The sequence below is a fragment of the Balaenoptera borealis genome (assembly GCF_965194805.1).
Source record: "Balaenoptera borealis genome assembly, chromosome: 1".
NCBI lineage: Eukaryota > Metazoa > Chordata > Mammalia > Artiodactyla > Balaenopteridae > Balaenoptera > Balaenoptera borealis.
In genome coordinates this window covers 32,783,217-32,810,787 of record NC_138860.1, presented here as the reverse complement: position 1 = coordinate 32,810,787, position 27,571 = coordinate 32,783,217, and the positions used below count along the sequence as shown (strand labels likewise).

The window sequence follows — 27,571 nt, the reverse complement described above, 5'->3', positions numbered from 1 at the left end:
CCCTGCTTCTGCCTTGCCCACTTGACTTTCCTCTTTGTCCACTCTGGGGATGGGGGTGGCAAGTAGGTACAGAGAAACCATTAAGAGTGACCTGGAGGTAGGTGCAAGTTCTTTCTCGTCTATCCCTAACCAAGGGCCTCTACTAGGTTTGCCCAAAAGTCCCCTCCTGGAGCCTGAATAGGAGCCCGCTGTGCTGTAGACTGATCAGGGCTCTGACCCATAAGTTTTTGTCTTCTCCACAGAGCATAGTAAGAGCTCAATAAAGAGTTGTTACATTGAAGTGGTTTGAATTAAATAGGATTTGTATGTAATTTTATATTCAGTCTGTTCCCAGTCTGAGTTACTTTTCAAATTATATATTGCTGCTCTGAAGATTGTCATTTCCTGAATTTTCCTTTCTTTGTTTCTTTTCACCCACTTGCTTCCATTGTTCCAAATTTAGGCATACTGGAAGTGAGACTAGGTGGGTGTGAAAATAACTTTGTTCAGTCAGGGGAAGGTAGGGGAGATGGATTACTAAAACCATCAAAATCTTTTGTTTAGGTTTTAGGGTCAGAAAGTGGAAACCGTGGTAGAGCAGAAAGGACCAAAGTGACAGTAATACCTTGCTTTGCTTTAAATCCCAGTTTGCCTTAGAGCATCCATCTGCAGTGTGGTGGCGGCAGGCCTTCCAGAGTCCTTGGGTTTAATGCCCACAGAGAACAGCTCCTGTTGGGTGGGGCAGTCTTCTCCGGACCTTCTATACCTACGGCAGCCCTTTTCTCCTCCCTTTTTAGCATTTGGTGCTGGGTTTCCCATGTCCATTCCCCACACCCCTCACTCCATGAAAGTCAGGTAAAAAAAGCCATTAGCTTTCTGTCTGCCCTGCTTTTAATCACTTTCCCAAGGCAGCAGCGAGTGCAATCCCAGTCCCTTTCAACCCCTTCTGCGTGGGTGTTAGACTGAGCGTTTAACTTCTCCTTCTTTATGAAAATGCACATTAGCTATTCAGAGACTTAATCTCCTAATGATTTGTGTATGTTGGTAGAAAGGAAAAGCCATCATCCCTGGCTGGTACACTCAGATGTTCCTTTTGGTACACTGATGGCAGGATTTCAAAAGTGAAGGACCATTTAATTTAATTTTGCACATGGCAGGAGGTACTGCAAGAAGCTTGGTCACAATATGCCCCCTCCAGGGAGAGTGACTTCAGTAAATTCAGGTTGCCTGAGGGGCTTAGATGTGAGGAATCTAACCCTCTGCCTTCTTTCTCCCTCTCCTTCATCATAAAATGTGTTTTTTGTGGGTGGGGGGGTTGGGGAAAAGGGAGAGTAAAGGAAATTGCCTGGGTTGAAAAGCCAGTGACTGATGTGAGATTGCCTTTTGCAGCGATGCTGCTCTGGGCATATGGATTATGACCAGCTACAGATTAACCTCTTCCCTCTTTAATTGTTTTATGGCCTCATCCTTCTGAAATTGCCCCCTTGTGGCCTGAAATCCTTTCTGGGGTTTTCCTTAGGCTGGGGGCTGTGCTTGCTGGTGGGAAATACATCTACCCATCTCCTCCTCAGTGACACGGAGGAGGAGACCAATGGGGAAGCTTCTTTGAACTTTCCTTATTTTATTTTTAGGCTGGTAACTTCCCACAGAGAAGCAGGCTCAGGATCCTGAATTGTTATTGCACAGCGGCTGGATATTTGCTGCTGAGTTCTGTTAAATTTCAGGATTTGAAATCTAAGCTGTTGGCTTTTAAGCCCGCCCCCAAATGTTCACATATCACCCTTGGGGCCAGTAGACACACCCAAAGTCTTGGTGGTTTTCACAGCCTGGCCTCTTCATAAATCATTCTAGAGGGAGCTATAGGCATTCAGAGACTTGACAAAAACATATTCCTAAAACTTCTGTTTGTTCCTTCTCTGGTTAAAGGTAAATAGAAATGGCTCATGGATAAGTTGTGAACTTTTAAAAGTTTCTGATTTTCTGTAAACCTCTCTCCTTTCTTGGCTCTTTTCTCCTTTTGTGGTGGCTGTCATTCTCACCTGCAGAAAAGTATTATTCTGTAAAAACAGAGGAGGATCTGATAGTATTAATTTTATACTGTTGGTTTGACCATTATCCTGTAGTGTAAATGAACATTTGTATTTCAGTCATTCATCTCCATCTGTGAATAGAAGGCCCTGTTCTTGTGTTAGCCATCACCAAGTAGGTGAAGAAAGAGCTATATTCTATACTATACATTTATTCATCCCTTTATTTACTCACTCATCTATTCATTCGACAGTTATTTTGTTGATCATCTGTCAGGTACCTGATACTACTCTAGGTGGTTTATAGCAGTTAATAAAACAAAGATTTCTGTGAGTTAACATTCCAGTGGGGGAAGATGGAGATAAATAATAAACATGATGGATATGTAAATTACTTAGTATTTAGAAGGTCATAAGTACAGTAAAGAGGATCAGGGTAGTGAGGTCTGGTTGCATTTTAAAACAGGGAGTGGCAAGCCTTTAGGTGAGGCCTTATAAAGTAGGTCACATTTGTGCTAAGATTTGTGCAAAGATTTGAAGGAGGGGAGGGTGTCAGTGGATACTAGGGGAAGGAAGAGCATTCCAGGCAGGGGAAACAGCCAATGCAAAGGCCCTGGGGCAGGGTCAGAGGCCCAAGTGTGCTTGGTGTATTTGAGGAATAGCATGGAGGCCTCTGTGGCTAAAGCAGAGTGGTTTGGTGGGGATGGGGAGGAGTAGGAGATGAGGTCTGAGAGGAGGGGCTAGGGTTTATAGGGGAAGACGATGTTTGATCATGTCATGCCATGTAGGCCATTGGCTTTTACTCTGTAATTATCTATGTGTATATCTCTATCTATACATCTATATACCTAACTACATCACACTAGGTACCATCGTATCTTGCAGTTTTGTATCTCTCCCATCTTCTTAACTCCGTAAGGTCTGTCTTTAGGAACTGGGGGTGGGAGGGAGGTTGATTATGAGGGAGAATGTAGAGAAACTTATACCAAAGCCTTACTAGAGACCTGAACCTGGGCTTTTTGAGACTTGGTCCTTTGGTAAGGTTCCTCCCATCCACCCTTCCCTGGCACACAGAACAGGAAGTCCATATATTTTTCTTAACCCAGCTTCTCCCCTTCTTCTGCTTAAGAATTCTTCTGCTTCAAGAATGATTTTTGGCATATTTGGCATAAATATGCTTCAGAGAGCATCCTGAAACACTTTTCTATGCCACTGACATGATACTTTCTAATTCTGGAAAGGAACTTTCCAATAACGTTTAAGTGAAGAAATAGACGTGAAAGCCCTTTGAAACTCAAACTCCTGGAAGAGATGGTCAGGCTGCATCACTAGAGAGCCTGCATTACCCACCTTCATACCCAGAAAAGCACAGCCAGAGCAATACTCTTGGGCAGGAGTTCTGTCTTGGTTGGATATTGGGCAAATCTGGATCCAGTCCAGCCCTGACTTTTTTTTATCAGTACCTAGTCCCTGTGTTTCTTTGTGCTAAGAAGTCCGGTGGTGGCATAGTTTTCCACGGGGGGATGTGGAATGGTTTATTCTAGATGAGAATTTCATCTTGTGTACCTGATTTTCTATTTGTTTTGTTTTCAAGAGCTGTTGTGTTACTGCCTAAAGTCTCCAAACGGATTTTGAAAACACTGACCAGAGCCTGTCTGCAGACTAGTGTTTTCTGACTGCAGAAAAATTGACTTTGCCAAGCAGGTCATGAAACCAATTTTATCACCCACTCACCAGGTTTTTTTTTTTGGCTGCATTGGGTCTTTGTTGCTGCGTGCGGGCTTTCTCTAGTTGCGACGAGCGGGGTCTACCCTTCGTTGGGGTGCGTGGGCTTCTCATTGCGGTGTCTTCTCTTGTTGCGGAGCACAGACTCTAGGCACCCAGGCTTCAGTAGTTGCAGTGGTGAGCTCAGTAGTTGTGGCTTGTGGGCTCTAGAGTGCAGGCTCAGTAGTTGTGGCGCATGGGCTTAGTTGCTCCGCGGCCTGTGGGATCTTCCCGGACCAGGGATCCAACCCGCGTCCCCTGCCTTGGCAGGCGGATTCTTAACCACTGCGCCACCAGGGAAGTCTCTCACCAGCTTTTTGAAAATGTAAATGGAATAGTATTAAAAAAAGGATAGAAAATATGAAAGTGCATTGGAAGTAGAAAGGATAAATATTGCATCAATTTTTTTTAGGTGTGTGTGTGTGTGTGTTTGTGTATGTGTATACTGGGGCACAGCGTAACATGTATTGCTCATTATGGGTCACGGTCAAAACAGTTAAAACACTATCTTAGCCTGTCCAAATGTTGTATTTGCTTATTATGGGACTGGTGAGGATAGAAGAGAAGTGAGTGCCTCGGAAGGTTCTAGCTCTGTGAGATAAACGTAGAAGTTGGAATGACAGTTTTTAGTTAGAAAAACAACCCAGATTGGGTTTGTTACTCTTCTATGACGGTAGAAGTTATTGTGCTAGAACATAATGCTGTTCAGGTCAACAGGAACTAAGCTGGCTGTTTCCCTCTGCACAAAGAGTTGTGCAATTTCCAGTGGGAACTCCCTCTGGAGATGGAGAGGGAAGGGGAAGGAAGAGTGGAGAAAGAGGCAGTTAGGCAGAAATCGTCATTGTGAGTCTAGCTGACCCAGGATCTGCACGTAGTTAAATCTGAGGCTTTGTTGGAATCTGCCAAAGATTCACTGTGGAAGACACGAAAAGCACAACTCATTTCCATTTATTTCGGCTCAACATTTAGGCCAGCCTCGCGCTAGGTGCTGGGATGTAACAGTGAATAAGACATGGTCTTGGATTTGTGACGCTCTTAGCCTGGCAGGGAAAACAGATGTAAATTGCTAATTACTGTACATTGTGCTGAGTGTCATAATAGAAAGTGTGTATAAACTGGTCTTACAAATTAGAGGAACTGTGCTCTCAGCCTTTCGTTCTGAGAAATGTGCCATTTAATAAAAAAAGAACTAAAATAGGGTTTTTTGGGTTTTTTTTTCTAAAAGTTGGGGAAGTTACTCTATTGGAAAGGAAAATGAAATTTCTAAGCACATTGGGTTCATCTAGTCAGGCTACTGTGTTATTTCATGTCATTTACCCAAAGTATTTTAATGTCCTAAAAAATATTTTTAAAAACAAATTTTTTGGCATAATCCCTGCCTGGAAAGTCTGGAGACACATAAAATAATGTAAAACGATTTTCTAGAATGTCCTTTAAAAATCCCGACAAAACAATAGGAACTTGAGCACGTTTCTCTGATGCAACCCACAGCACGGTGCTTTTACTTTCTCTTTGATTTTTATTTTTTTAAATTTATTTATTATTTATTTATTATTTATTTTTGGCTGTGTTGGGTCTTCGTTTCTTTGCGAGGGCTTTCCCCAGTTGCGGCAAGTGGGGGCCACTCTTCATCGCGATGCGCGGGCCTCTCACTATCGCGGCCTCTCCCGTTGCGGAGCACAGGCTCCAGACGCGCAGGCTCAGTAGTTGTGGCTCACGGGCCTAGTCGCTCCGCGGCATGTGGGATCTTCCCAGACCAGGGCTCGAACCCGTGTCCCCTGCATTGGCAGGCGGATTCTCAACCACTACGCCACCAGGGAAGCCTCTCTTTGATCTTTAAAGTCAGTAATAACTTTTGGGGACATGTAAAATCATGACTAATTCAACAAAAGAAATAGCAATGCAAGTCACAGATCTAGAACCTGGGTATCCCAAATGCAGGCTAATTTACTCCTGTCAGCTGCATTTGGACCAAGCCTATCCCATGACTGTGGAACCAGACTGAATCAAGAGCTGAGTTTTAATGTCTTTTCTTTAGTTTTTATTTTATTTATTTCAGTATTTTTTTAATTGTCAGCTGACTTTGCTCTGAATTTTGTTCCCGCTGACAAATTTGAATAAACCCATCTATGGGTTTGAACAGTGGAGTATTTTTTCAGAGGTGTGAAATGTTTGGACAGCCTTTTAACTGTACATTCTGAAGCATTTACTTCTTCTTGTCTCTAGGATTGAATAAAAGCAGCTGGTAAAATCCTTTCCACTTAATTGTTCCAGACGTGGCCTTCAAAGGGTGTGAAGTGGGTAGGCAGAGGATAAATACTTATCACAGTTTCTCAGATGAGGAAAGTGAAACCCAGAGACCTAAATCTTCTGACTCAAGCAGATACCCTGCTGCTGCCTCTAATATCTAAATGATGGCACTGATCTACTCATAAGATCGGTGCATGTGGTTGTTTTTTGGCTAATATTTGGAAGCACTAGGCTTTTTGTGTTTTGTGGGGAATTTGCATTTTGCTTTATTTGGAATATTCAGGTTGAGGGAGTCATTATAAGAAGAGTCTCAAAAGCCTTAAACCCTCTGAAAATAAAAAGTCTCACATTTCCCTTCTACTTTGGCTCTCTGTTGGAGTGGAACACTTATGTCATTAAAAACACTGTAGTTTGCTTATCTAATTTCTCCTCCATGTGTTAATGGCTTCCCACTGCTCTTAGGAAAAATTCCATTCTTCTTCAGACTATTTGCATTACTCTCCAGGGCTTGATCCCTGCCTCTCTTTTTAATCAGTCTCTTTTTTTTCTTTCACCCTCTCACTTAAACTCTGTGCTTCAGCTAATCTGAATTTCTTAGATTTTTTTCAATTCCTTGCACATGGCTTCCTTTCTCTTGCCTCTGGGCCTTTGAGCATGCTGTTGCCTGTGAGCTGGAGCACTTTTCCTGCCCTCTTCCTCTGGCTCACTCTGATACTCCAAGACCTCTGAGAGCCCCTTGCTGAGCCCTAGACCAGGCTGGTCTTATCTACTGTATATTCCTACAGCACCCTCTTTTCTCCTGATTCTGGGCTCATCACACTGCAAGAACTTTTATAGTTTTTCTCTGGTAGATTAGTTTCCTTGGGAAGGCAGGCACAGGGTCAAGAGAAAAGAAGTTCCTTAAAATTACTGGGGTCTGATCAAAAAGTTTTTTATGTTAGACTGGCATTTTGTAACACTTTAGAATTTAGGAACTCCTTTCAGAGTAATATAATTTTGTAAACCCCCTCAAGAATTTAAAAGATAATGTTGTCACTTTTATAAACTATGATAAAGAAGTGAATTTAGGTAAAATGTTTTCTTTTATATCAACATTATTAAAATTATATTATAGTGTACAGTTTATTTTAACATAGACTTAAAATTTTAATAGCCTCCATTATATATCAAGATAATTTTTCTTTTCTCAGTTAGCAAGTGATATGCACGATTTAATTTATTTAAATAAATTATGAAAGAGTGTGATTTATCAAAATAAATTTAAAGATAAAATATTGTGCTTAATTTGGGACCAACTTCATTAAAATGTAGTTGGAAATTTAATGACTTGCTAATATATTTTTTTAAAAATAAGAGAAACTTGACTTCTTGACCCAATGTTTGGTTTGCACCCTTTAAAAAATGACTTCTTCTTAAATGTAATTCTAAAGTTTTGTTTTTAAATGGTGAGTTACCGCAGATGGTTTCAACTACATATCTTACAGGGAATAACACATTATAGGTATGGAATGCCTTTCTTCTAACAATTGAAAAGTCAATTTGGTTATGGTTATTCCTATGTCTTGTGTCTTTAACAATGGATTCATAAGATTAAATCACATGAATGCTACATGGTGACCTGGCGAAGACCATCTTGATGTGAACTGGATGACTTGATACTTATACTTCTAACTGACAATTGCATTTCATCATTTGTATTCTTAGGCTTCTTGTTTTCAACCCATAGTCCACTATGATTATACATTTTATGATATGTGGCAAAGAATTAAAACAATGAAAAACTGTAGAACGCTCAAAACCACCTTGGCCTAAATGGAGGTTGCCAGGGACTGGAGGGAAGGGAGAATGAGGAGTTAGTCTTTAATGCGTATAGAGTTTCAGTTGGGGAAGATGAAAAAGTTCTGGAGATGGATGATGGTGATGGTTGCACAACAATGTACTTAATGCCGCATTAGAACTGGACACTTAAAAATGGTTAACATGGTAAATTTTATATTGTGTATATTTTACCACACTAAAAAATCGCCTTGGCCTAGTTAATGATGTTTGACTTGTCGCCACTAACCATTGTGCACACTCGTGTGATATACAGAGGCTCTAAACTTTCTAGTTTTAAAGGGAAAACAATTAGATTATTGATTAAAAAAAAAAGAAGTTGCTGCTCTGAATGCCATTAGTCATGTGAAGACCCTAGAACATATGTGTCAACTGCTTGGGATTCACAGTCTACTGCTTGGTCAACAGCCTTAGAAAAATGTAGGTGGACGTATTAGGAGGCCAGGGTTTGAATCCTATTTGGGATAGGTAACTTCTGCGGTATGTCCCACTATGCCAGATCACTAGTCCACATTTCCAGAGCAGACGGGCTTTTGCTGCTTTCTTCCTCATCATGAAAAGAGCAGAAGATGCAGGTAACACTGGAGGTGAGGCTAGAAGGGAGAGACACTGAAACCGTGGCCTAGCTTTGTGTGCCGTTCATGCCTTGTATTTGCCATTGGACCTCACTCATGAGTGACAAGGGGTTGGTCCTATGCCCTCTCCACTTTCCCCGGGGCCTCTTGGGGGTGGAAGAAGCAGATCACTCCACTTGCTGAATGACACTGCTGGGTGTTGCTGTGGGTTGGTTGGAGGGACAGGAAATTTTCCTGGTGGTAAGTGTGTCAGTGGGGCTCACAGGGACCCTTTTTAATCTTCTCACTGGCCCCTGTGATTCTGTGACCCTGGTTATTACATGTTCAGAAGTGTCAGCTTATTTGAAAGTGATACTTTTATTTTCTATGTAAGTATTACTGAAGACCATCACACTTCTGTTTGCAGGATGCTAACAGACTCTGGCATCTAGATTACGGCAGCAATATTGAAAAAATATTATAGTGGGTAGTGATATTTAGGAAAACGTTGCCAATTTTCATTCTCACTTGGGAGGCTTGTCTTTGCACTCTTTGGTCAGCCCTGGGCAATTAAAACTTTTGTTCCAGTAAAGTTTCCTCCTAAAAAGTTTCATCGGTTATGAAAAATGCCCTGTGGGCATTACGTTGTGAACTCTTTTGTGGCTATCATAAATAATGGGGCAAAAACACTTGTCAGAATATAGCAGAGCTGATTAGATAATACATCTCTCCTTTGATTTTTGATTGGTTTTCTGTTTTAATTTTTAAAGGAATAGCTGTCGCTTCCTTATAAAATAGGAAATGCTCATTAAAAAATATGCAGAACTGAAAAGTACAAAGAAGTCAGCAATAAATTGTTCCAACTTCTATTACACCAAAAGAGTTCTACGTTCATTCATTCAATGAGTATACATTGAGTGCTTTCTATGTGTGAGGCACTATGACAACAGGGATCAAGTCCCTGCTATCGTGAGGCTTATGTTCTGGCGGGAGGGTAAGATGATAAATACATAACTAAGTAGATTTATAAGTGTCATAAAGAAAAATAAAACGAGGTAAAGGCATAGAGAGAGTCAGGGGCTCTTTCAAATGGAGTGGCCACAAGGTTGCTCTGAGAAGGCAACATCTGGGCAAAGAATTGAGTGAAGTGAGGGAGCTAACCATGTGAATGTTTGGGGGAGTGTGCTTCAAGCCGAGGGAAAGCATATGCAAAGGCCCTGAGGTGGGAGTGTGCTTGGCATGTTCTGTGAACAGACAGGCCAGTGTGGCTGGAGACCAGTGAGTAAGGTGAACATAACAGAGAAACTGGAGAGATAGCCAGGGGTTAGGCCATGTAAGGTTTTAGAAAGCCTGCAGCTTTTTTCTACAATGTGAAGCTGTTGGAGGATGATGAGCAGGGAACAGACTGTAGGGGAGTGAGGGTGGCGGCAGCAGGAACAGTTAGGAAGCTACCACAGTAATTCAGAACAAAATGATGCTGAGTTGGACTGAGTTGGGAATGGTAGAGGGGATAAGAAGTGGTTTAATTCTGGTTGAATTTTGAAAGTAGAGCGAACAGGATTTGCTCATGAATTGGATTGGGAGTTTGAGAGAAAGAGAAGAATCAATAATAAATCTTAAGGTTTTTGGCCTGGTAGGTGGTGTCATTACTAAGACAGGGAACATGGGGATCAGGGTGTGTATCAAGAACTCAGGTTTGGGCATGTTAAGTTCTAAGTACCTGTTAGCCATCCAAGAGGAAATGTTAAGTCAGTTATAGGAGCCAGGAATTCAGGGAGGGGTCCAGACTGGAGATACAGATTTGGCAGTTACCAGGCACAGAACCAGAAGAGATCTACTGGGAAGCAAGTAGAGATGGAAAAGAAGCCCTAGATGGAACCCTGGGGTGTCAGCAGTTGGAGGTTGGGAGAGAGGAGGAAGGTCCAGTGAAGGAGACTGAGAATGTGTGTCCAGGGGCGTATCAGGAGAGGGTGGTGTCCCGGGGCCAGAGTGTGATCCCCTCTGTCTAGTCCTGGTGGTGGTGGAGGAAGCTGGGTCCCGAGAATTGGCTGTGTTTGGCTACGTGGAGATCGTTACTGCCCACCACGAGAATGGAAGAAGCAAGAGCCTGATTACAGTGGGCTAAAGAGAAAAAGGGAAGAAAGGAAGTAGAGGCTGGGAGTATGGACAACCATTCTGAGTTTTATTGTAAAGAGAGGACAAGATGAAAAAGTAGCTGGGGAGGAAGGGGGAGAGCAAGGAAACTGTGTTTCCTTGGGGGGGAATATAGCATGTTTGTTTGCTTATGGGAATGATCCGGCAGAGAGGGGAAAAGGATGATACAGGAAATAGGTGTATAACTTGAGAAGCAAGGACCTTGAGTGAGCAAGAAGGTGTGGTTTCTAGTGTGCAGGTGGAAAGATTAACCTAGGCTAGGCGCTGAGACAGGGAGGGCTGGGAGGGGAGGTGGGGGTGGTGGATTTGGTGCCAGGCATGTGGACTTTCTCTTCCAGTGCACACTTTCGGCGCATGGAAACAGACTGGTGGCTGGCGGGAGTGAAATAATTTTATAAGATTGGCATTATGCCATATGTGCTTTAAAAATAAAAACAATTGAATTTAATTTTACTTGAATCTAACAGAAGAAAAAGAAACTGAAGTGAAAGTAAAGAAACTGGTGAACTTCAGATAAATGTTTCTTCTCCACAAAAGATCGTAGTCCTTTAAGTTCTCTCTAAGGTTAAGAAAATGATTGTGAAAATCATTAGGAGGCTGAAGTCATTGCTGATATTTTAAACTACATTTTTAGCTAAATCTTCACTTTTTGACAAGGCTGGCTGATCCCTTGCCTGGAAAGATTAGGTGATTCATTTTCTTGCCCTTCCTTGTACCTCTCTTTCCCATCTCCCAGTTTTTGTAGCTTATCTGGCTTTTTTTCCTTGGCAGTGTTTCTAACATTTACATTCTGAGCTGCACGCTCCCATTTTGGGGGTCTTTTCTTTTACTGCTTCTTTGTTCCTGTGGTTTTGTTTTGATTGAGCTACTGGTGCAGGATTTCTGTCTCTCAGGAGGGGTTCATGGGTCTATATAGGCTGAGATCTTTCAAGTTGGCAATGGCTGAGCCTTTTTCACACTTGAACTTGAGGTGACTCAGCTTGCCATAAATTCTTGGATCACAGTGGCTCTCCCTTAGAATCATTTTAGAATGTGGCTTCATTTACTTCAGGCCTCAAATATTGCCTGGAAAAATCTGGAAAAATCTGAGACCATCCTGATTCCCCAACCCCCCGCCCCGACTTTGTTAGACAATTTGCTTTTTCTCCATTGATTCTTAAATAATTCTTTCTTTATCCTTGAAGTTCAAAAATTTAAACAGTATCTGTCTTGATGCTGATTATTTTATGTACATTTCCTGGTATGTAGTATCCCTTTTCTACCCACAGATTTAGTCCATCCATTTTAAGGAAATTAATTGCTCTGTATTATATCTCTGGGTATTCTTTCTATTTTGTTGATCTTCCTTTGCCTTTACTATGAGTCTTTTTAAGTCTTTTTTTTTTAACATGCCATTAATTAGATTCTTTTTTTAAAAATAAATGTATTTTATTTATTTATTTTATTTTTGGCTGTGTTGTGTCTTCATTGCTGTGCGTGGGCTTTCTCTAGTTGCGGCGAGCGGGGGCTACTCTTCGTTGCAGTGTGCAGGCTTCTCATTGCGGTGGCTTCTCTTGTTGCGGAGCACGGGCTCTAATCACGCGGGCTTCAGTAGTTGTGGCACATGGGCTCAGTAGTTTTGGCTCACGGACTCTAGAGCACAGGCTCAGTAGTTGTGGCACATGGGCTTAGTTGCTCCGCGGCATGTGGGATCTTCCCGGACCAGGGCTTGAACCCGTGTCCCCTGCAATGGCAGGTGGATTCTTAACCACTGTGCCACCAGGGAAGCCCCATTAATTGGATTCTTAAAAACCTTTATGAAAAATTTCAGACATACGCAAAAGTAGGGAGAATAGTGTTATGAACTCCCATATCCCCATCACCCTGCTTCGAAAATCCTCAGTTCATGGCCAGTCTTGTTTTATTTATATCCACTCCCCACCCCACCCGTCACTCCCCTCCATCACTTTGAAGCAAATACCAGACATTATTCATCCTTGAATATTTCAGTATTTATCTCTAGGAGATAAGAACTCTTTTTTTTTTTTTCAACTTAACCATAAATAAGTGTCATCTATTCTGTTTATAATCCATTTATTAAATATGTAATGACATTGCCTTTGTGTTAGATCAGTAGCTTTTTTGCTGTGAAGGTGTGATGGGTTATCATAGTTGCTGGACCTCAAAATCAGGAAGACAAACCTCAAAGGACAAGCCGGAGAATTCTCCCTGATACACAGTGGTGACATATTGGATTGGGTAACAGTAGCAGGCGTTGCATAGACAGGAAGTATCCGTTGGTTCCTTGGTGTTCTCTGAATTTCTAGTGTTCATGTGAAATGTGGAAGGAATGGGAGGAGGACCCGGAATGTACAGTTTCTTTGCAAGCAAGAAGTGAAACTTAAGCCCTTTCTGATTTAGTAATGACCATGAAGAAGGAGCTGAGTGGTTTGAAGACTCTGTTCTAGTTCTGCCTTTGGTGGCCATGTGTTTTATTCCATAGCTTTTTTAATCTTCAGGTCGAGACCTTCTACTAGGTCATGAAATCAAATCAGTGGGCCACAACCAGCATTTAAAATGTAAAAAAACAGACTTTATGGAATATGTATTGTTTCATGAAATTGTGTTTCCTGTGTTTGTGTGTGTTGGCTTGTAAGAGTTAGGAAGCCACTAATTTATTCTATTCAATTCCTATCACTTCCTATACCTTCTTGTCTAGAAAGTTAAAGGATTAAAGAGCCCATGAGACAGATTTGATTTATGTATTTAACAAAAGCATATATGGTATTTTCAGTGTACCAGGAACTATTCTAATTACTTTACAAATGTTAACTCATGAAAACTCTAAGAGGTAGGTACTATTATTAATGAACTTTGACACATAGAGACATTGAGGCACAGAGAAGTTAAGTAATTTGCCCAGGGTCACACAGCTAGTAAGTGATGGAGCTGGCATTTTGAGCCCAGACAGTCTGTTTTCCAGTTATAGGCAGGCACGTCATATACAATCAATAGTGATCATAGATGCCACTTACTAAATACTTTCTTTGTGCCAAGCAGGCTCAGAGAAAGTTGAATGCTAACTCAGATTTTGCTCTGCTGCCTCTCCAGTTGATAGCATCTCTAGGTGGGCATGGACTTTTTGCTACTCTTTCTTTCAAGAAGAAATGATATAAAGGTGTTTTCCCACTCCACCGCAACACAAATACTTAAATACTCAGAGTTAAGGCAGTAAGAATGAGGACTTTTGTGTGATAAGCTGAAGAAATTCAAGGATCGCAATCAATATTGCCAGCTAGAACTATAGGATTCCAGTATGAAAGGCAACTAAATGAGTCCATATCTCAGTTTCATTAAAAAAAATGTAGGAGAGTGGGTAAGAGCCCTGTTTTAGAATTGAACACATCTAGGTTCAGATCCTGTTGTGATCTGTAACTATCTTGGTGACCTCAGGCAATTAACTAATCTCTCTGAACCTCGGTGGTCCCCATCTGTGAAGTGGGCGGAATCATGATTGACTTTTAATAGAATCTTACTAGGTACCCGGCATATAGTAAACACTTTACCTATTTTATCTACATTATCTCTTCTACGCTTTATAATAATCCACTGGTGTGGCTTTATAATAATCCACTGGTGTGGCTGCTGTTACAAACTCTATTTTATAGTTAATGAAACAGACTTAGATTAAGTGTCTTATTCAAGGATACACAACTAGCATGTGGCAGAGCTAGAATTAAAGCCAGGTCTTTCTGAATGCAACGTCTGGGCTCTTAACCATCCTGCTTTATTGCAAACTTATCCCACTGGGATGTTTTGAGGATTAAATGAGATAGCATACCTTTACACTTAAATGGTGACTCAACGTTCTATGAGTCACATAGAAAGTATTTAATAAATGGCATCTGTGATCACTGTTGATTGTATACCTGCCCATAACTTTTGTAGAGACACTTTACCTGTTCATAGAAAACAAACTGTAGTCAACTAAATCAGTTCTTATAACCAACCAATCACTTCACAAATATGTTGAGTCCTTGAAAAATAACTATTTGTTAGCTATTCTCAACACTCTACTAAGCAGATACTTTCCTTGGGGAATAAGTTTCATCAAAGAAAAGATGATCTATCCAGCATCTAGAACAGTGCCTGGCCCATGGTAATTATCTTAGTCTGGGTTCCCTAGAATTAGAGCTCTAGAGGCAAAAGCTTACACTTTGTTTGTGAGAGCCATCACAGGGAAGCAGGAATGAGGAGAAAAGGGAAGCGAGAAAGGGAGGGAGGGAGGGAGAACAAATATAAGGGACTGCTTAGAGGCTGGCCACAGCTTCATGACAGGCTGATCATTTGGTCTTGTGGGACATCTTCAGAGAAAATATGTGAAGCTACTACATCTCTGAATGGTCCACTGGGGAAAGGAGGGAGAAGATTTCATTTGCCAGCCTCCATCCCCTCTTACTCAGGGGTTGATGTCCTAGAGCTTCAATTCCCCTGTGCTTCTTCATGGCATGGCTGGTGGCTGAGCAGGTCCCTCCAAATCCCATGCCTCAGTGGCGACAGGGAAACCCTGGAGTGGGAATTGAGAGGCGTGTAGCACAGGTACAAGGCAAGGGGCTGTCAGGGCGGCCCACCAGCATGAAGCACTGGAACAGTCATAGCAACTGGAGCAGTACAGGCTGACCCAGGCTGTCAGTAAGGTGGTTGTGTTCATCTTGGGTGATGCATAGCAGGCTCTCAATAATGATCGCCCAAGTTAATCAACTCTTTGCCCTTCTGTCTTCTTTAAGTGATTTGCAGTTATTGACACCTTGATACATCTCTTTTCATTCTCACTGTAGTTTCCTATCTCCTCTTCTTTTGCTTTCCACCTAAATGAGGGTGTCCCCAGGCTTAGGCCTACTTCTCTTTCATTCTCCATGCTTTCTATGGGCAGCTGCATTCGCTTTCATGGTTAACTTCATACTCCCATCTACTTGCTGATGGCTCGTAAATGTCTCCTTCCAGACTTGACCTCTCCTGAGAACTCCAGACTGGAGAACAAAACTGCATTTTCCAATAGGAAGTTCCACAGGCACTTCAGAGGCCGAGTGAATCTCCTGGTCCTCTGTACTCATCTTTGTCCCTTTTCCCAACAACTAATAGGGGCTTGGTCCATGCTGGTGGAACTAAATCTGAAACGATGTGCCAATACTGTAGGCCAAGCTGGGTCCTACACAAAATGAAGTAAATCCTCCAGAGCCAGCTCTCTAGGAATTTAGGGTCTGGATTTTAGGATTGATCTGGTTTGTTTTCCATTCAGTTGCGCTGGAGCCTTGAGCAGCATACAGTTTACCGTTGCCCATTACTATAGTGGACATGTCGAAATTGACATTTAGTCTTTTCAGGAGTTGATTTCAGGGAAGTCCTTGGGTTTTTGACTCTTCTTGTGCTGTCCTTCTGCTTTTCAAGACCCTTACCTTGCTTTATCCACAGTTTACAGATCCCTTTGGAACAGTGTATCTGATCTGCTCATCGAGCATGCACACCCTTTCTTGCTTTTCCACCCCCCTCTTTCTCTACATGCTCTTCTGAATAAACCTTCAAATCACTGTGCTGTACTCACACAGGCTCCTGGGCTTGATCTGCCCATTTCTGCCTCCTCACCTTTGCCCTAGTAATCACAGCCCTCCTTCCTCTATAACCCTTACGCCTCTTTAAATCCTCCCCAGTTCCAGGCCTGAAGACTAACTCAGGCTGATCCTGGTTTATACTGATCTCCTCTCTGAGCGTAATCTGGGACCATTATTTTGGCACTTAGCACACACAGTCCTATACAGTTGAATGCTTTTGCATTTAGTCTCCTTTTTTTCCCAATTGGATTATAAGCTCCTTGAAAGCAAGACAGTGTCTTATATTTTCTCGTGTGTTCCAATGATTTGTCACTCAGATCTTTGCACAGAGATGGTATGAGACAAATATTTGCTAGATTTGTTGGTTGGTTATCATGGTCCTTGGGAATTCACTTCCACTTTGTCTCTAGCAATCAATCAGGGGCATCAGACTAGATAACATTTCCCAGAGGAGCTGTTGGTCATCTCATTCCAGATCTTTAGTTTGTAGTACAAGCTAATTCTAGACTTTGGACCTCAGGAATTCTGTTTCTTAAACATCTCAGGCAAGGCCTAGGAGCTAAAATTACTACTTTGGCATTTGATGTGGCAGCTTGTTCATTTGGGAGCCTTTTGTCTTTGACTTTCTATTGAGTCACTTAAAAGAACCAAGGCGGCCTGCCAAGAGCAGTCCTGATGATTAAAGTTCATTGAGTTATTCCCCTCCACACCCTCCTGTCTCATTGGCTTTATGAGGCTGCTTTCTGTGTCTTCACTTGGGGGCTCAACAGTTAATGAATGGATGTCCTTTGGAAACTCTTAAGGCCATTTTTCTCCTTCTCCTTCCCCCTGGCTGGTTTCTCTTTGTCTCCAAAGCTGCATGCATTGTTCTTAGGTAGTGTGGAGTTAATGCGAGGGGAGGAAAGGTTCTTTCTTTCCTAACTTTGGGGAAATCTACTGCACAGGGCAGACAGTTTTGAAGATGGCCAAACTTAAAGTTTGACACAAAGAACTATAGTAAAAGGAAAGCCGGAGAGGCTAGCACTCCAGTTGCCACCACCCCTCCTTCCTCCCACCAAGGTAACTGTCTTACCTTTGAACCCAACGATCTCTCTTACATGTCCAGTTTGCTCCCCACTGTATAGGAAGGGATAGGTTGGACTCACTAGTTTTAGGATCAGTGGCTCTAAAGTATGTATTATTACTAATGATTAGCGTTAGTATGTGTGGGGATTTTCCACTCATGGAATTCTCCTATTCTTTTTGACCTCTGTACTATTCAGCCTGGATTGCTCATTAACGCTCACTCCATCTCTTAATTTAGAAGGCCTAGGAACCCATCCAGCAGACCTCCTCCACTCTGATCTTCCCTCAGCTCTGTTCCCATCATGACACAAACTTTCACCAGCTCCATTTCTGGCCTCTTGAAATCCAAACTACCCTGTTAGCCTTTGGAGCTGCTCCTCCCTATGCAGCCTTATCTCTGACCTACCCTTACGTCACCTTTTGTTCTGGTGAGGCCAGCCTCCTCACTATCTCATAAAGAGGCCACGCTCAAACATTCCCATCTCTCCGCTTATGTTTTCCCTTCTTCTGGAAGATTGTCTCCTCACCCTTCCATTTATTGAAATTTTACCCATCCTCAGAATACTAGTTCAGACTTCTCTTTCCTCCCATTTTCTCTCTTTATCCTCTCCTTCCTTCCACAAATTTCAAGCCCTATTATATGCCAGGTATTGTTTTGGGTCTAGGAGTATGTTAGTGAGCCAAACAAACAATTTCTCCCTCTCAAGGAGTTTAGTCTTTCTCAAGAAGCCTTATTTTAGCAATGTTAGTCCCCACTGCTTTGAGTCCTTAAGACTTTTACTTGTAATGTTTCTTCTCAGTTTCATTCTTGCAGTATACTATAATAAAGATTTATATATTTAATTATATATCTTGCATAATTACGTAATATGTAAATAATTATGTATTTTTTGAAAATGTATTCTATATTTTGATCATGTTTTCACAATTAGATTGTAAGTTCCTTGAGGACAGGGACCTTCATGCTTCTGAATACTTGAGAATTCCCTACTTAGTCCACTAGGAATCCTTTGTTTGCAAGTGACCAAAACCCCAATGCAAACTATTTTAAGCAAAAACGGAATGAGTTGGCTTGTATGCTGGAAAGGGCCAGGGATAGGGCTGGCATCTGGCCATGATTGATTCAGGGGCTCAAGTTTCCTTTTCCCATACCTCAGCTCTGCTTCCTCTAGGTTGGTTCCATTCCAGTCGTGGTGGCAAGATGGTAGCACTCTCTCAGACTGACATTGTCCCCAGGTCTTGTAGCTCCTAAACAGGGCCTGGAGGTAACATCTACCATCTTTGGAGAGGCCGGAGGTGGAAGCAGCTTTGTCAAAAGTACTAAGAGTCGGGGAGGATATGGATGCAAGGAAGGGAAAACAATAAGTATGTCACATCCACATATTCTGGAAGCTTAGTAGCTATTTGTTGATTGATTGTTTGGATTAACTCATGTTTGTTTCTATGCTATATTCAATAGGGTAAAGTAACGAGGAAAAAGGCCATCAATCACACTCTTTGAGGAAGAATATTTGCTGTTTTCTAGTTTGCTAAGAGTAGCTTGATGGCTTTTTTTGGCATACTGACTACTGAGATAAGTAATAATGTCAGTCACTGAAAGATGTGGTATAGGAAGTTGATTGAGGGTGATACGTGTCTTCCTTCTCTCTGCTCTCAGGACACTGTGTACATACCTCGTTTATTTATATTATTGTTTCACTGTGTTTGTTGTAGGTTTTTTACTTGTCTCTTCCTGACTGCTCTGCTAACATTGACAGAGGACTTTTGTCTTTGTACTCTCAGAGCACCTGGAAGGTGCTCAAATAAATATTTGTGACAAGAGTAAGTAAGAAAGAACTTTGGCTTAGGAACCCAGTGACCCGGGTTCCAGGCCTAGATCTGCAGCTTAATAGCTGTGTGATCTCCAGAAATTCCTTTCCCTTCTCTGGGCTCTGGTTCTATCTGTCCAAGAAAAAATTTAAAGGCCCTCCCATTACTGAGTTTGTAGAAAGGCAAACCTGCAGGTAAAGAGTGAGACTTGGCAAGGTATTCCAGCATTCTGTTTCCCAGGGAACAGTTCTGAGAGGAGCCGATGACCATTTTGATAAGAGGCCTTGGTAAGAGATATGGAGGGTAGAGCCTGGTGAAAGCCTCAATTGTCTTCTTCTATAACACTTGCTGGAAAGGTACTAGGAATTCATATTCCTGAGATGGCTGAGGTGACATCATGTGTTTGTGAAAGGCTAAAAGCAGGAGAGACAGATTTTGTGGAAAAAGACCGGCATCAGGCCTGGTTCCCAGTGGGGAACGCAGGCTGACCTCATGCTCAACGGGCTCTGAGCACAGCCTGTGGGAGTGGCAGCTCTTGTCCCCTAGGTGCCAGCACGTCAAGGAGAAGGGAAGGACGTGCCTGTGTTGATCTCCTGAAAGATTACATCTTTCTCCCGGCCTCCCCCCGACCCCCATTTTCTCCTCAGAGATAAGGGATTCATAGGAGGGGGTTCCGTGTGACTTAACCAGGCAGAATTCCTAAAAGAGGAGATGAATTTTGAAAGAGGAAAAGAAAGGGGTTAATATCTTTGGATTGGAAGCAGTGAGCTGAACAGAATCCCCCCAGTACCCTGCTGACTGATGAATTTCCTGGGTGTTCTCTGAAGTGAGGACAGTTTCTAGGGGACTGTGTCACCTGCATTGGCAGGTGTTATATAATTTAGGAGTCTCCATGATTGTCGCTGTGGCAGGGCCCTGTTTTTGTTAAATGATCAGTATCCTGTTAGGTCTAGTTTTTCTTTGAATTTCATCCGTTTTGTGACCCTTCAGCTTCTTTCTAAAAAGGAAATGAGCCTCCTTCTAACCCCCAGGACAGGTGTAGTTAGGTTCTCAGCTATGGCCAAACATGGACAAGGCGTCAGCATATCCTGGGGGGAGCTCTTCTGGACGTGTGTGCTGAGCCTGCATTTGAACTCATACATAAAAACATTCCTTGCCAGGTTTTGATCTGACACCCTTCGGAAATGATGGAATGGTGATCTGCCAGTGGAGTTCAATGTCCTGGCCAAGCTTCCCGTCCTGAGGGACAGCTTCTAAGATTTGCTTTAAGAATATTCAATGCAGAACTGAAATTCAGCCCATACAAGTGGAGAAATGGAAACCAAGAATTCCTTCCTCCTTTTGGTGCCTGTTTGCTGGACCATTTTCCCCTTAATTGGCAGGATGGCACTCAGCAGGACATGCTGTTTTGGTGGGGTTCAATTTTTGTAATGAGGTATAATTCACATACCATAAAATTTACCCCTTTGAAATGTACAATTCAGTGGGTTTTTTGTTTTTTGTTTTTGTATATTCACAAGATTGTGCAGCCGTCATCACGGTCTAGTTCCAGAACAGTGGAGTTACATTTTGACTTGAATCTTTGAATGAAATGCTAACCAAAGGTTAACTCTGATTTTCAAGAAACTTGTTCTACAACTTTGGTCCCTTTTGCAAGGGAAGCTGCAGTTTTTATTCAAATGTCATTTTTATAAAACATAATAGAAAAAGAGTCAGAGGACATTGAAATGTTCTTAGGCTTGTTGCCTAATATCTTTTGCCTGCTACTGATGATTTTTAAATCTTTGGTCTTTAGGTGGGGGCTTAATACCATGGCTATCTATCGTAAAGAATATTTGAAGCAAAAGTAATGAGATTGTCTTTGCTCTCTTTTCCTTCCTCTTCTTGTCAAGCCATGCTACATTAGGGCAGGGCTTGGGCCTGTTTTGTCCTCTGTTGCCATCACCTAGCACAGGGTCTGTTATACAGTAGGTGCACAGTAAAGATTTGCTGAATAAATGGGCTGTGTGAGGTGCCCAGGGGAGGTCATTTTTGGCATGTATCACTCCAGGTCGTTCATGGTGACCTTTGTACTTTGGCTTTCTGGATGGCCATGAAATACATTTATAGCCCTGAGATACAGCTGCATGTAGAAAGTGAGAACTTGACTTCTTCAGTGTAGTTCTAGGGACAGAACCTACAAAGATCCCATCATCCCCAGCTCCCAGGAACTCTCATCCAACTATAAACTGAATTTGCAAAGGCTTCTTGGGTTGATGTGGTGAAGCAGTGTGGGTGGTGTGATTGTGTGCCTTTGCGTGTATACATGTGTGCACGTGCATTCTGGCCTAAGCACACGATGGAGCTGTGTGGATGGAACTGTGAGGAATTCCTCCATGTTTTTATAAATTGCCCCTTTCTTCTTTCTGCCCTTGTAGTTTATTGGTCGGCCAGGGTGCAGAGGGGCCCCCAGCCTGGGCACATGGCCCAGGCGTGCTGGCGTTCAGTGGCCTATTGTTTCCTGCCCCTCATATGCATGGACAGAGGACTGGGGCTGGCACAGCTGCCTTCTTGGGGACCATTGTTTGTCTTTGCAGCAAAAGCAGCAGCAGCAAAAGCCTGGACAGAGCACATTTTGCCCTGGACAGAGCAGCCATTCTGTCTTGGAGCTGCAGGCCTGGAGATGGGGGTAGCTGGAGTCTCCCTTAAGTGCCTGTGCAGAGGCTCTGAGGGTGGGAGCCAGGGCAGCATCTCCTTCCATGGGGAGGGGTGGGGGGGGCCGGGGAGATGCTCAGTGGAGTCGCATCACTAATTAACCACAGTGGCAGGTGGTATCTCTTAGCAGAGACTCTCCTTTTCCTGGATTGGGGTGGGGATATCGCATTCTCACTTCCTTCAAAGCTGCCCTGTAGAGGAGATCTAAGAAGCAGGAAGGGATCCAGCCCAGTTGTGGACCAGTCAAAACATGGGCTAGCTAGTGAGTCACCGGGCTACTCCAAACTTGACTCTGGGGGCCTGAGTCAGCACCTCATCTGGAAGGTGGGGAAGGGGACATTCCAGGGTTTGGAGCGAGAGACACTGTGATTCCCCCAGAAATACCTCAGAGACCCCAGACTCTTGTTCGTTTCTCTTGTTTCCCTGCCCCACTGACAACCTCTTTGACAAGTCAAGGCAAAACATTCATTTGGCTTCAACCCCATTTGCACCTAATTGTATGAGCCTTTGGTAAATTACTTGAGTCATACTTCAGTTTTCTCATCTGTGCAATCAGGACAATTGGGGATACCAATTATGGACTAGTAGTAAAGGTTAAATGAGATGATGTGTATAAAGGTGTTCAGTAAGCATGTGCTCCCTTTCCTTCAGGGGCCCGGAGGGGATGCCTGAGGTTGGGGTGCACTTCGGGTAATGCTGCCCATTTGTTGAGACACCTAAGGAGGTCAGGGTGGAATTCCATGCTGGCTGGATGCACGTTGGGGCTTCTTAGATTAATTCACGTATCTTAAAGGCCTCCTATGAAGTGCTTGTTCCTCAGACAGGACAACCCTGGAGCGGTCTACCTCTGGAACCTCATGGGTATTGTGGGAATTTGCTTAGCCTCCTCTTTGTGTGTGTGTGTGTGTGTGTGTGTTTTTAAATTTTTTTTAAAAAATTAATTAATTTATTTATTTTTGGCTGTGTTGGGTCTTCGTTTCTGTGCAAGGGCTTTCTCTAGTTGCGGCGAGCGGGGGCCACTCTTCATCGCGGTGCGCGGGCCTCTCACTATCGCGGCCTCTCTTATTGCGGAGCACAGGCTCCAGACGCGCAGACTCAGTAGTTGTGGCTCACGGGCCCAGCTGCTCCACGGCATGTGGGATCCTCCCAGACCAGGGCTCGAACCCGTGTCCCCTGCATTGGCAGGCAGACTCTCAACCACTGCGCCACCAGGGAAGCCCTAGCCTCCTCTTTTTATGGCGAAGGTGGGCATCATCCATCCTCCTGTGCTCCCTTTCTGCTCCACTAGGTAGAGAGTTTATTGAGGTAAAGTCTTAAATGAATTACAAGTGACTCAGAGAGGGCTGACAGCCCCTTGCCTATCCACATCCTCTTGCATATCTGTTACTGACTGGGTACCTGGAAAGCCTTTTCACCCTAAGATGCCCTGATTCTTATTTAATGGACAAGTTGTAAGTAATATCAATGAGCACTGTGAATGTCCTCTCCACCCACAGTCTGCCTACCCAGTGGCTACTACTACCAGCTACTACTTCTATCTATCAAAGATAGAAAGAGGACAGATGCCTTGAGGAATAGTCTCGGCAAGGGCTGTTGCCTTTAAGAGGCCCAGAAATCCCTGGCAGGAACCAGATGCCTGGCATGCCCTCTGCAGATCTCCCCCCCCACCACCCCTGTAATCAGACTCCAAAAAAACACAGAACAAGAGAGCTTTGATGAGGTAGGCGGCTTTTCTGTGCAGCCTTCTGTCTGCTTGAAACAATCCTCCGGTGCTCAGTTTCCGTTCAGGTGAGGTTACTGCAGGTCTGGTTGGCGTTGGTGGTTGGCACGGGAGGAGGCAGGGAGCCAAAGAGGGTAAGAACTACACTCACAGATCACCTGAGATCACCCATAAAGGACCAGATACTTGTGGTACATCCTGATATCTGTAAAAACAAACAAAAATGAAGATGGGGATGGATGATGGACCCGCAGCTACTCCAAGGCGAAGCCAAATGTACCATTTGCTCATCCCTCATTGCTTCATAAAAGGATGGTTGGCGGAATTTTCAACATCATAGCTTCGTTCCTGGATTTGCCTCTGATTTATCCGCAGCTCAGATGAAAACCCTAGATTCCACACCCCCACCCTATGCATTACAGAGCATATAGACTGAAAGCACTGTTACAACTCTACTGTTGGGGAATGAATTTGGAGCATGCAGAGGAAAGGCGTAATAGTACAGGTGCTCTTTTTCCCTGGGATTGGAGCTACTGTCACATCCTAAGCTATTGGAGCTGAGCAGGCTTGGGGGTAGGGGTGGGGAAGAAAGGGATGAAAGAAGTGACTAAATTGTGACTCAGATGGGGATTGGGACATAACTTCAGCAGGATACACACTGCAGGCCTTGCAGTCTGGCTTTGGCAAGCTGCTTCCTGCGGGTGCCAGGTCTCTTGTCAGTAACGAATGCAGTATTGCATCTGAGGCAGATCTGGTTGTATCTGGAGCTGCCATTGCTGCAGTTCCAGAGAGGGTGTTTGCTAACCCTGTACGAGGATTCTGGCCAGCCAGAAAGCTGCCAAGCTAGAGCTTAACCAGAAATATTTCTAGCTTTGACACAGCAGAGGCTCTGAGCATCCGTGAGGATGAAGCATCAAAGATATGAGTGATATTTGTTGGTGAAAATATCAACTTCTTGAAGATTGTGATTACATCCAGTGGTATTGGAAACTATGGAATCCGACTGACAGTTAATTGTTTGCATGCCTAGAGGTCCCAGTGCTTGTTTCATTCTTGACTGCCACTATTTGCCCTTGGGCAGAGCCCTTTCTATCTCCATTAAAATATCCTGACCTCTCCCCCTACTTCATGAAGATGTGGAAAAACAGTTTGAAATAATGGGAGAAAGTATAAAAAGTAGGAGTTTGGGCTCTAAAGTCAAGCTGTTTGGGTTTGAATCCTGGCTCCACCACCTAATAGCATGACTTCTTTTTAAGAGTCAGTTTTCTCATCTTTAAAATACGGATGAAAGTAGTACTAACCTAATAGGATGGTTGGGAGATAATTCATTTGGCTCTCTGCCAGAAGGGAGCCTACATTCTGACACTGTGCTGGAAGCACGATAAATTGCTCGTTAAGGGGTAGCTCTGAGTATTATTACCTCTGATAAGCAGTTTCTCTTAAATGATTTAGCAGATCCCTGGGTTCAGTGTTCTTTAAGGGTCTGAAAAGAGTTGGTGAGTTTGGTGGTGCCTCACATCACATTTTAAAAATTAAAGCCTTTAAGTTCCCTAGAGCACAGGGAACAACTAAATGGAAGGGGTAAATGTTGGTGTTATGGTTTTTTCCAGGGATCTCTGTCTGACTGCCTCACCTCGCTTTCATTGCAGAGATCCGTGCTCAGCTCACAGAGCAGATGAAATGCCTGGACCAGCAGTGTGAGCTCCGGGTGCAGCTGTTGCAGGACCTCCAGGACTTCTTCCGGAAGAAGGCTGAGATCGAGATGGACTACTCCCGCAACCTGGAGAAGCTGGCAGAGCGCTTCCTGGCCAAGACGCGAAGCACCAAGGACCAGCAGTTCAAGTAGGGACGCTGTGGCTGTTACTTTTAGAGACCTTGAGAATGCGGTCCGGGATGGAGGGAGGCAGGGTGTGCCACCTCCATCCAATTGTATTTATGAAGCAGGTGACCTAGTGACTTCAAATTGGCTGAGGGTTGAGAGCCCTCAAGGACTTCTCCTTTTCCAGATCAGTCTTACATTCAGTTCGATATCTTGGAGAGATCAGAATAGATGATGAACCACGCTTATAATAACAGCAAACGCCTTTAAACCTCTTCCTATATGCCAAGCATGGTTCTAAGGGCTTTTACATACTTGTTAATTCACTTAATCTTCACAACTCCGTATGTTAGTTATTGTTATATCCCCAACATACAGATGAGGAAACTGAGTCATAAAGCGGTTAAGGAACTTGCCCAAGGTCTCTCTCTCTCTCGCTCACACACACACACACACACACACCTAATAAATAAATAGCAGAATAGCAGAGCTGAAATCCAAACCCAGGCAATCTGGCTCCAGAGTCTGTGTTCTTAACCATTTCACCAAACTGTCTTTAACTGGAAGAGATGAATGTTGTAGCCATAAATCTAAGTCGCTGTGCAGACAGTTGCTAAAGCCTATTCCTTCTACATTTACAGTATTTTATACAACTGGCCCCTTCACTTTGTTCTCACTGCCATTGCACTAGTTTAGATCATCATCATCTTTGCCTGAGTGATTGCAATACTTACTGTATCATCTTTAGCAGAGGTTCTCAATCCTGGCCACACATTAGAATTCCCTGGAGAACTTTTTTAAAATACTGAAATCTGGGCCCCACTCCAGATCAATTAAACCAGAATCTCTGGGAGTACAGGCTGGGTAACAGTGTGGTGTAAAAGCTTCCCAGATGATTCTAACGAACAACAAGCGTTGAGGACAACAGTCTTCAGCTTCTCCCCATTCCAGTCTACCTGATCCATTATTATCAGATTTAATCTTCCTGGAACACACTGGGGATCAGGCAGTTTCTCTGTGCAATGGCCCCCCGATGTCTGTGTTCTTGATACTCAAGATGTGGTCTCCCAAGATCAGCACCGCCGGGGTTTTGGAAATGCAGAATCTCAGGTCCCACTCCCAATCTGCTGTAACAAGATCCCCAGGTGATTTGTGTGCACAATTAAGTTTGAGAAGTGTTGCTCTGTTCACAAAGGTGTACACTCCTTGGCTTGGTCTTCAAGCCCCTCTACATCTGGCCCGACCAGCTTTCCAACCTTATTTCCTGTTTCTGTTCTAGTATACTGCAGCCAAACAGAACACTAACTCCACTGGGCCTTTGCTTATCCTGTTATGTGAACTTTTGTGCCCATTCTTCACATTTCTGCAAGTCGAAGCCATACCCATGTTTTAAGACTGAATGCAGATGCAACCTGTTTTAAGAAACTTTCCAGATTCTCCCAGAAGGAAGAATGTTCTCCCTCTTCTAAATTCTTACAGCAGTTCTTTTTTTTGTTCTTTTATTAGGACATTCAGAACTATCTGCCTTATATTATCTTCCCTTAGTGAACTGTATAAGCTTTTCTGATTCATTGTTCAGTCTCCCACAGTGCCTAATGTAATATATAATAGATGCTCACTAAATATTATTGGATGAGTAAATGAATGAGTGAATTTAAGAATTAATGCCAAGTGTATCTTATTTCCCTCTGTTTTCTATTTTTGTTTATCGCCCTAATAATTTGGGACACAATTTATCCTTTACAAGCCAGCTCTGAGCAATGAATAAGTAAGGAGAACATATGATACTTTCAGTAGAAGCCAGAAAGAGAATTTCCTCCAGATGTTTTGTCCTCCAAGTCCCTTATCTTTTGCAAGTCCTGTTCTCTTTATGATAAGCAATCCTGAGAGACTAAAATGTTATTTTAGTATATGATAAATGAAGATCGGTGGGGGGATTGTTTGCTTTAGAAAAATGATTCAAAGTTGGATTTATTCTCTTGATAAACTCCTCCTAAGTTTAAAATAGCATTTGATTTTTAGTACTATCTTATATTCTCAGCTTAAGGACACATTTACTACAAATTAAGGTACAGATGTGCTGAACTGCTCTAAGATCACATACAAGAAATAGGGTGTTTTCTCCAAGACTGGGAGAATTGATTTCCCTTCTGATAAAGTTGGTACCTGGCTTCATTTTTCCCAGACAACAAGTGAGTATTTCTTGAGAGCCAGCTATGTGCTCTGTGTTGTACAGGTATTGGAAGATACAAGACAGGTTTATTGTGTGTATCCATAGGGAGCCATATCTGGTTGGGGAGAAAATATTTTTA

The 27,571-nt window shown here is 43.0% G+C and overlaps 1 protein-coding gene and 1 long non-coding RNA gene across 10 annotated transcripts in view; one reads left to right on the top strand and one right to left on the bottom strand.

Moving 5' to 3' along the window:
- The window catches only part of SRGAP2 (SLIT-ROBO Rho GTPase activating protein 2), a 234,957-nt gene that overhangs the window by 65,452 nt on the left and 141,934 nt on the right, over positions 1-27,571 (top strand). For all 9 annotated transcript variants that reach the window (XM_082350167.1, XM_082350165.1, XM_082350166.1 and 6 more), the window contains one exon: positions 25,090-25,282. In XM_082350167.1, coding sequence (XP_082206293.1) covers positions 25,090-25,282 — 193 coding nt within the window. The remainder of the gene's footprint in view (positions 1-25,089; positions 25,283-27,571) is intronic.
- Positions 1-27,571, bottom strand: part of LOC309609433 — a 258,292-nt gene that overhangs the window by 207,103 nt on the left and 23,618 nt on the right. The gene's annotated exons all lie outside the window — the stretch shown is intronic.